The sequence below is a fragment of the Lactuca serriola genome, chromosome 6 (genome assembly GCF_051521515.1).
Source record: "Lactuca serriola cultivar US96UC23 chromosome 6, Lser_US96UC23_V15, whole genome shotgun sequence".
NCBI classification, from domain to species: domain Eukaryota; kingdom Viridiplantae; phylum Streptophyta; class Magnoliopsida; order Asterales; family Asteraceae; genus Lactuca; species Lactuca serriola.
Window position 1 is genome coordinate 17,148,939 of NC_136413.1, and position 10,122 is coordinate 17,159,060.

At 31.8% G+C, this 10,122-nt stretch overlaps 1 protein-coding gene across 3 annotated transcripts; it reads right to left on the reverse strand.

The window, feature by feature from the left end:
- Window positions 1–4,699: 4,699 nt before the first annotated feature.
- On the reverse strand, window positions 4,700–7,788 carry LOC145057931 (C3H4 type zinc finger protein). Of its 3 annotated transcripts, none has more exons than XM_079005848.1 (6): window positions 7,603–7,788; window positions 7,019–7,072; window positions 6,248–6,912; window positions 6,029–6,154; window positions 5,583–5,871; window positions 4,700–5,008 (listed from the first exon to the last, which is right to left on the reverse strand). In XM_079005848.1, exons 3-6 carry the CDS (start codon window positions 6,910–6,912, stop codon window positions 4,805–4,807), a joined length of 1,284 nt encoding a protein of 427 aa, XP_078861974.1. In that variant the 5' UTR covers window positions 7,019–7,072; window positions 7,603–7,788; the 3' UTR covers window positions 4,700–4,804. The 3 variants fall into 3 exon arrangements, with proteins under 3 accessions (XP_078861974.1, XP_078861973.1, XP_078861972.1); XM_079005847.1 differs by having other exon boundaries at window positions 7,019–7,089; XM_079005846.1 differs by having other exon boundaries at window positions 6,248–7,072; window positions 7,603–7,787.
- Between the last annotated feature and the right edge of the window lie 2,334 nt (window positions 7,789–10,122).

Below are 10,122 nucleotides of genomic sequence, written 5' to 3' on the forward strand. Positions count from 1 at the left end.
ACTCACAAATTTGAATTTTATATGAGGCTAGAAGTTGGAGCGGATTAATGTTTTTTAGGACAAATTTACTTTGATATATTTCTTTTAAGTAGAAAAGTGATGGGGATTGAGTTGCCTCATCTTAACGTTTTTTTCTTTTTTTTGGTAAATTTACTTTTGGTGTGTTTACTTTTAACTTTTATTTATCAACTTAGTTGGTTATATAAAATTTAAACTAAACGAATTAATTATAAGTAGCTTAGTTGTAACTATCTACAAAAATTAAGAATAAAAAACTTAAACGAACTAGGTCATTTTTAAGGAAAACCCCACTTATAATATAATATTTTATTTTATTTTATTTTTTTACCTATTTATCATAAAGCTTAAAATCTCTATAAATTTAAGTAAAAGAAATCAAGTAAGAATTATGTATAAACATATTTTTCTTGCAAAAACAAATTATTAACTCTTATTGTTCAAAATAAAAAAGAAAATGCAATCACTATTTTAATACTATAAAGAAACACAAAATATCAATATTATCACATCGCAACAATACCCCCTTCCCGTTAAAGCTTAAAGTGTATTTGATCTAACGGTATTAGAAGTTGACGGATCCTTACTCCTTGTTTAGGTTGGGGTTCAAATAAAAAGATGCAAATTTAGGAATATAGTATATATATGCATGTGTAGACTCTTCTAAGGGAGAACGGAATGGTAGCGGTTTTGTTGAGCGGCTTTGACCAGAAAGGAGAAGAGGGAGCACCGGGAGGAGAGCAAGAGAGAATGAGAGAGTGTTGAGCGGGTTTAAGAAACCGTTGGAGGGTTGAATCACAGAGGACACGACTCATTGAAAAAAGATTCATCAATCATTTGTTCCTATACATTTGTAAACAATCCTATCATAAGTCTTATGATAATTGTTTTGATGTAAAAAACTATGTGCACAAAAGAACTAATTGTCGCTAGAAATTAATTTCTGAAAAAAATATTTCACCCTTCGCTTAGCACGGGTAAACCTATATATATATATATATATATATATATATATATATATATATATATATATATATATATATATATAATTCATTAAAGTTTTTTACATTTTGACATCATATCCAATTTTAAGTTCCAATATTTTAGTTTTTAACAATTAATCCCAAAAAACCCAACAATTATTTACATATTTAGATTTTTATCTAGTAAACAAGTCACCAACCAAATATGAGAGCTTTTTCACATGTATGACCAAAATTTAATGGTTTTTATATCTCTCTCTCTCTCTCTCTCTCTCTCTCTCTCTCTATATATATATATATATATATATATATATATATATATATATATATATATATATATATATATATATATATATATATATATATCATAGTTAACCATTTATTCAACAATAATTACTTTAGAACATAAATAATTCATATTCAATGCATTATTTAACAAACAAAAATTCAAAAGAGTTTTCTACGATTCATATTCGATGCATTTAGTTAGTCCGAGACAAAACATTATAATTAAAAAAAATAATAATAACGATCTTATGCAATCTTCGTAAAAATTTATTTTTTTAAAAAAAAATTCTAATATTTATTTTTAGACTAACTAATTGCATCGAGTAAAAACCCTAAAAATCCTTAAAATTGTTATTGTTAAATGATGCATTGGAGATGTCATGTTTTAAATTATTTATTGTTAACTATGATGGATGAAAATATATTTTTTATGTTTTAAAATGCTTTTGGTAAGATTTAATGATCCGATTCAATCTTACGATCATGATTTTGCAAAGCATAAAATGATCATATACAGGACGTATTTGGCAGGGAGCGTTTTAGAGATTCTAGTTTCTAGCGTTTGACAAAATGCTCTATTTTGAACCAAAATATTCGTTTGACATTACGAGCTTTTAGCATTTAGTTTAAACAAAACGCTCCAAAATACTTCAAATCTAAAAGTTATCTTACCTAACGTTTAACAAAACGCTACAAACTAACCGCTACTTGGTAAACGTTACCAACTAGTTTTCCGCTTATAATATCCCTTGACAACCTTTAATGATATCATTTGTTAGAAACTTATAAAAAAACAATTATTTTTAGAATGGATATTCTCTATTAGACGAAGTGAATACCATAAAAATCCGTTATATATAAAAAAAATACTAAAATACTAAAATAATAATATAAAAAACCCTTAAATTTTGATCATATTTGTGAAAAGTCTTTCATATTTGGTTGATAACTTGTTTACCTGATAAAAATCCTAGTTTAAACAGTTGATGGTGTTTTGGGTTTATATAATTGCTAAAAAATAAAATATTATAACTTAACTCAATATGATGAAAGAAACATAAATAACTTTAAAGAAGCAAATCCCAAACAACCCTTCATAGAATTTTGTTTATTTCATAATGATGAACTGGAAGAAAGAGTCTAATATCATCTCCATGCATGTATGAACCCTTCTTCGACCGGAACTTCTCCCACTCCCATCTGCAGCATGAATTATAAAAAACTTGGTACGAGTGAATGAACCACACGACGTCTATCACAGAAGCTGACGTGGATGTCTAGTTTTTTCATGACCCCATGTTTCAGATCATAACTATACATACCATCTTCGGCTCTGGTAGTTATAGATTCCATAATAATATATCTCTTTCTTATCATGCAACAGAAGCGATACATACAAAGCTTACGAGGATAGCTTTCAAAGTAAGAATTATCGACAGTTATCGACTGCAACTTTTCCGACTTCACCCTATGAAAATCTTTTAGAACCCATATCACAGCTTTATTCTTAGTAGTAACTCCATCGAAGAAAGTGAGGAAACCATCCATTTCGAAAAAAGAATAGACATCTCTACCACAATCACTAGATACAGGTAGGCTGATTCGGCAAACTTCCTCTTTTACCATATCCACAGAAACCAGGTCATTCGTACCTTGGATTCTCCAATGCATATACCTGCGCCTTGAACTAAAACTGTGTCACCCCAAATATGCTCCCCTAAATCCATATAAGGCACTTGGATCTTTTTCCACTTTGAGACAATTATATATACCTATAGCTCTTCCCAAGACGAGAATTTCACATTCGACTGGTGGGCCCATTACCACGTGAACAACCTTGTATATTCCCTCAAACCTGTTGAAAGAAAGTGCTATTCCACATGTGTTACGATAGTGTAACGACCCGTCTCTGGTATGTTGCTTCCATGGTATTTATTTAGAAGTTTTCAAGGGGGACTCGGCGAGTCTATAGCCCGACTCGTCGAGTAGGGACGGGATTTCGAGCACGTGTAAGTTGGCGACTCGGCGAGTCCATATTCGGGACTCGGCGAGTTGACCCATTTGACTTAGGGTTTTCTTTTCTTTCTTGGTCTTTCTGATTCTGGGTGTTACAAAACGGAATTTTTTTTTTGTTATTTTTTTTAGTTAATTCAAGTTCCGAAAATAATATTTAAAAAAAGAATTTTTGGATTTTTCCATTTATTTTGCATTTTAAAATTATTTTTTAGAATATGTACAAAAAATAAAAAGTTGTCAATATGTTAACACGAATAAGAGGTAGTTACCCTCCTAAGTCATTTTCCCTTTGAGTTACCGGTTAAAACAAGTATTAGCCGGTAATATTGGTGTAATTTAAACAGATAAAACAAGTTAGTTGCTTTATTATGTACAAAAAAGAAGAAGTTGTCAATATGTGAACACGGATAAGAGGTAGTTACTCTCCTAAGTCATTTTCCCATAAATTAGTTTGACAAAAGTGCATAAGCAATGAACTATAAAAATCACATAACCTACCCACAATTCACAACACAATTAAGGGGGTGTTTGGCTAAGCTTTTAAAAGGGCAAAAGTCATTTTTGGAAAAGTTGTGAAAAGTCAGGTTTCTATGACTTTTCCAAAAAGTTCATTTTCTTTATATAAAAAAATAGCTTTTACAAGATTACCAAACATCTTTTGCATTTTTATCTTTTCCTAAAAGATAAAAGATGTTTTAAAAGATTAAACAAACACCCCCTAAATTACAATAACATACTACAAAATCACATATTGAAACAATTGACTACATAAAAAACTAGGATATATTTTTCTTTTTTTTCCTACAACATCACATCAGAATTTTAAGGTTTATAGAATCAGATGAATAAGATCGTATATTAGAGTTTTAGGGTTTATAAAATAAAAATAAAAAAGTGACAACTAGGTTAGAATTTTTTTTTCAACCTTCTGTTGTTGAGTAAGTAAAAAAGAAATAAATGGAGAAGAGAAGAGAAGAGGGAGTACTGAGTAGTGCCTCTGGTGTCGATTTGGGTTGTGTAAGGTGGCCGTAGCCGATCCCAGAAGGGGATATGGTTTCATATCAAAACCGAAAATGAAGATGAAAGAGTAGAGCAATCTGTTTTTTTTTTTAAAAAAAAAACTACTGACGTTAGGGCCTAATTTATATTATTAAATAACTACCTAAAATACATTTTAATACATACCGAAAATAAGTATTTATATTAAATGACTACCTAAAATACATTTTAAGGCATGGATCTATGAAAAATAAAGGATTTGGTGTATTAACTAAAACAAGTAAACTAGTATTTCAGAAGCCGAAAAAGATGAACAAATTTCTTGGCTGAAAACCATATGATATATAATATATACTGTAGTTTCTACCAAAATAAAAAAGAAAAACACCACAAAATAAGGATTAAGGAGAGGATAGATATAGGCTTGTGGTAATACATCTATTCACTTATCAAACAACACAGACTTCCATATTAACATATACAAAAAACTTTTTCAAAATCTAATACACAGTGCTTCTTCTCAAACTAGCGGTTGCTTCTGTTAACGAACTCAAAATGGTCTCACCCACTTCACTCTTGCAAAGTGGACACGTGGCATTAATCTTCAACCATTTGTCAACACACTCCACGTGGAAGAAATGACAACAAGGCAACTCCCTCAATTCATCATCATTTGCATACTTAGCCAAACATATGCAACACACCTGTTGAGTTAATTAACATAAATTGTATACTTTGTTAGGTTTCTTGCTTTCTCACTTAATGGGCTTAATCTGAACAGAATGACTTAACTCATTAAGCCAAAAAAAAACCTGACTTAGATGTATTAAGATGCTAACCCTTTACCTATTCTCTCACGTGTTTTTTTTTTTTTAAATACATTTATAAGCGTATAAAAATTATTACATAGATATAATTATCAACTTCTTAACACATTTATAAGCGTATAAAAATTATTATTATGAGACAAAAAAAGATTTAAATTAATCAGATTGTGATTAAATATAATTATTACATGTGTATTGCTGTTTATAGAAAATAGACCGTGATTTATTTAAAAATGGCAGTCAAGTTTATTAAATATCATTTCTAAACAGAAGGGTAAATTGGTCATTTATTCAGATTTAGCCACGTTATATTGTGTTTGGCGTGCATTAAGGTTTAGGGTTTGATTAGGACCGATATCAATGGGAGAAAGATTGCAAACTTTTGTAAGTGTAAAAGACATAAATGCCCTTGTAAACTTATGTATGGAGAAGAATTAATTAATTGACTAACCGCGTCTTCTCCTGATATGGCACGTTCCTTTTCAGTTCCAGCAGCCACAATCCCACCTTCAGAGGTACTACTACTACTAGAGTTGTTCTCTTTATCATTTTTATGTTTCTTGAATTTGTAAGTGGGAAGAGAATTAATGGACTCTGTAGTGGCTCCTCTATTTTGTGCAAGATCTTCTCTGAATCCCAACACAGATATTATACAAGGGAGACAACAGCAGATTGTGGTGCACAAGATGAATGGCATTGCATACCCGATACAACTAAAGGTAAGAAACACTATACACAACCTGTTTGTTATATCATATAACAACCAACAGTCAGCAATGTAGTTTCATTTTGATTTCGCAAAATTACAATATATATATATATATATATATATATATATATATATATATATATATATATATATATATATATATATATATATAATGGATTAATTGGCACCTGTACAAGTTGGGAGCTTCAGAAGAGGAAGAATGGCCTCCAAAGATCCACACATTTCCAACCACAAACCAGACTGCAAAGAAGCAATCCAATCCCATTTTGAAATATTCAACAAGCACTTTCACTCTGCAAACAAGTCCCATTTAGGGTTTTGGTGTATGATAAAACCACAAAATAAAAGCATAAAAAAGATGGAAAGAAAGAAAGAAAGTTGCGTACCTTGCACTCAATGCTCCCATTGTCAGTCTTCTTGTAGATGTCACAGCAGTGTTCCGATTGTCCCCTTCCAAAATCCTTCCATTTGAAGATGAATTGAAAGAACTTGCAATGGCAGACAGATTGCCAGGTGTCGCATTTTGGCGAGCCTGTGATACTTCTTGAGTTGAAGCATTTCGGTTATGAAAACGCCAGAAAAGAAGAGGAAGCGTTACAACACATCCAGAAGCATAACCGATAACCCATGTGAACAATGGAGCATGAGGGTGTTCATCCCTTGACAAAGATAAAACAACAATGGCTGCTATAATTTGGCTCACTGTAATCACTAATTCCACTGATATCCAGTAACCGGAATTCAATGGACTCCTACGCCTTCCATTTCCATTCCCATTCCCCCTCCTAGCAAATGATGTATTCCTTGCATTTGTAGTAGATAAAGAATGTTGCAAGACTGGAGATTGTGGATTTGTTGAAGGGAGATCTTCATTCTGTCTTAGGTTTGACCCATTGAGAGTTGAGCTAGATGATGAAGCTTCATTGCTATTTGTTGTTATATTAATCACATGCTCACATTCGGTATTGCTTTCTGTTCTCTCCATTAGTAGTGGCACTTTGCTTGTTTGAATTTTACGATGTAGCCCTGGTGTGGGAACAGGAACACCCATCTAGATGCTCCAGCAAATCACAAAGTAGAGAAAACATGGGATGGCGAGATATCAAACACACACTTGTGAAACCAATCACACAATCATACTCGTAAGAACTGCTCACCTGTGACTTTTGCAGTCACCCACTCAAAATGAAGTATCAAACTCAAAGGAGCATCTGAAAAGATGCGAAATCTAATGAAGATTATGTTAAAAATGAATCAGTTCTCTTAATTAATGAACAAAAGGAATCAAAATTATGCGCTAAGAAACGAACAAATTCAGCATCTATAGAAAATTGTTCAGTGTAGTCCAATCAGGCGAAACCACGAAATAAACTCGATGCTTAACAATTGTTCAAGAAAACTAAATATCTCTTAGAAATGTGCAGTGATCGAAATTGGCCAAGAATCGCATCATTAAATCGATTAATACACCACATCTAGCATCACAAAGTTGACCATTCGTTGTCTATCGATAGTAACGAAGTAATAGAACTCAACACGGCACTTGCATAAACTTATGAAAACGTTATTATACCTAGAAACTCAGCAATCGGATCCACCAATGAATCGATTTGCATCAAATCGCACATTTAAAACCCCAGTAAAACAACAACTAAAATTCTTGCGAATTTCAGCTGGTTTTCTCGAAATAAAAATATAATAAGTAGCATTAGACCATTAGTGTAGAAGAAGGAACACTAACCAGTGAGTCGGCGATTAAATTAGAACAAAATCGGAGAAATCTCGTTGCAGTGGCGAAAGTCGACGGATCAATTGATTTGATTCACAGTGTGATCAACTTTTTTGATTGTTTGAAATGATCTTTTGTTCTTGTTTTTTTTTTTGTTGGCGATGGATATACCGATTATCTATTTAACGTCACCTTTGAGTTTGACCCTCCATTGTGACAGTCCATCTGGACACTGTAGCATCGTCCTTGTGTCCAAATTTGGGGAAAAAAAATCCCAACTTTATATTATTTTTTTCTTAACATGTATATATTTATTTTTAGTAGCATCTATTTATATATTTATTAACATTATTTATATATTTATTAACATGAACAATATATTTTATTGACAAATTTACATAAATGATCTTATGGTTTATCAAATATCACTATTTTGGTATCTGTTAATATTTGACAAACATGGTCTTTGTGGTTTATAAAACTTGTGTTGTTGGCCCTTACGGTTTCTAAATCTTATGTGGTTGGTCCTTAAGCCACATGAAATGACATTTTCCCCCTTTTTAATTTATTTTTTCTTTTCCTTTAACAAAATCTATTTATAAAGAAAAAAAATAATTACCTAATCATGTTCATCATCTCTTCCCTCACGTTTCTTTCTTTCATTCTTATCCACCAACTACCCTTCTCCCTTTCTTGCCGGAAATCACATATGAATTAAACATGTCTAAATCGTCAATAACCGTTGCCTTTCAACATTTGTTGACAATCCATCCTCACCTTCATCTCTCTCTTTCCTATCACACCACCTCAACCTACATTATCTCTCTTTCCAATTCTATCATATGAAACTTCCAAAGGTCCTACAAAAACAATTAGTCCTACGACCATTCCCCCATCATTCCATTTGAAATAATATTATCATTCATCGGTTGATCAGAAAAGATCCATGACAACATTTTTGATATGTTTCCTAGGTGGAATCGTTGTCATGGGAACTCCACAAGAAAGCTTGATTTGCTCCAGGAAAAAATGTTGTTGCAGGTTTGATCTAAATTCATTGACATTCAATGGTAAATTAGCAAGTTGGAATGTAATCTTGTTACTATTCCGACCTAAAGCTTATTCTCCTACATAAAACTCATCGCCCCTTTTGTTCTCAGATTTCATATTACAAGTCATCAACCCTCCACCTCCCTCACCTCTTTCTTTTCTCTAATGGTTGTTAACCAACCTACAATTTCACAAACCCGCGCCACTTATGTCATTGATGAAACCTCTCCTACACTGGATGAAGACCAGTTACGCCCAATCGTCATCATTTGATTCGTCGCTCATCGGAAAGGGTTTGGGAATTCCAATGTGGTAGTTGGCAGTTGTTATTCGTATTTTCCAGAGGCCAACACCATCACCTTGTTAAAATCAAAGCTGAAATTTGATTTTCTCTAAGAGATAGGGAAGTGGAAACATCAAGCATCGACGGTCCGTGTGTGCTTGTTCTTCGATCCAGAAAGAAAGAAAAGAGATAGTGAAAAGAGAGAAAAACAGGAAGGTGGTAAAGGTTGAGAGAGAAGTGGGTTTGGTGGGCCCAATCTGACATTCATTTTTTTAAAACTTAAACTAATTAGAAATTATATAAGAAAAATCTGAAGGAAATTAAAAGGGGTAAAAATATCATTTCATATGGTTTAGGACCAACCTTATAAGTTTTAGAAACAACAAAGGTCATTCGTATCAAAATAAATTAGCAAAGACTAAAGTTTAGATATTTGATAAACCATTGAGACCATTTATGTAATTTTGTTTATTTTATTTGACATACATCATTGCTATTTGTAGAATATAACCATATTTTTTTATTCATGCTACATATCTGTATTTTTGAAATAACATTCTTATGATATTAGGTTCTTTGACATTTAATAAACTAGGTAATGAAAATTTTATTGATACATATATCGAAAAAACATATATTGATTTTCAAATAATGAAAATATTTGCATATTAATTTCAAACTACATAAATAACTATATTTTTAGAAGATAAAGTTATTGTTAAATATGTTTGATCCTCTTAATGAACACTAACTTATTATATATCTTTGTTGTTTGCATCAAGAACCTCTGTTACCTTTTTCAACATAGTTAGATGTTGTTTATCTCTCCTTATTGAATTAGTTAGATAGATTTGTGATATGCATCGTTTAGTATTGTAAGGCATGACAACAAGTTGTTGCAATATATCTCTTTTGTCTTCATTGATCTACCCTTCTTATTGAATAAGAGGTTATGGACTTTTTTTTTCATTGTTGGTGTCTTTCCAGTTTTGTAGTTCAAGTTGGGATTTCTCAGATAAAGACAAACAGGTCTTTTTAGACTATTTGGTATGAATTTTTAATATGACTTTTCCTGGGGGAGGGGGGAGATAGTGCGTTTTATAAATGATGCTACTATTTGGTGTTTCTAATGTAATGGATCATGAATTTGTGATTATATTCTACATATAAGGAAATGCCATGTTCAAGTTTTGATCGTA

Bases quoted from the DNA above. Each gene is read 5' to 3' on its own strand.
- LOC145057931 (XM_079005848.1), bottom strand. From the start codon at position 6,912: ATGGGTGTTCCTGTTCCCACACCAGGGCTACATCGTAAAATTCAAACA. The intron at 6,155-6,247 runs GTACGCAACTTT...ACTTGTTTGCAG, and splicing joins ATGGGAGCATTGAGTGCAAG to AGTGAAAGTGCTTGTTGAAT. The intron at 5,009-5,582 runs GTTAGTCAATTA...TTAACTCAACAG, and splicing joins CCATATCAGGAGAAGACGCG to GTGTGTTGCATATGTTTGGC.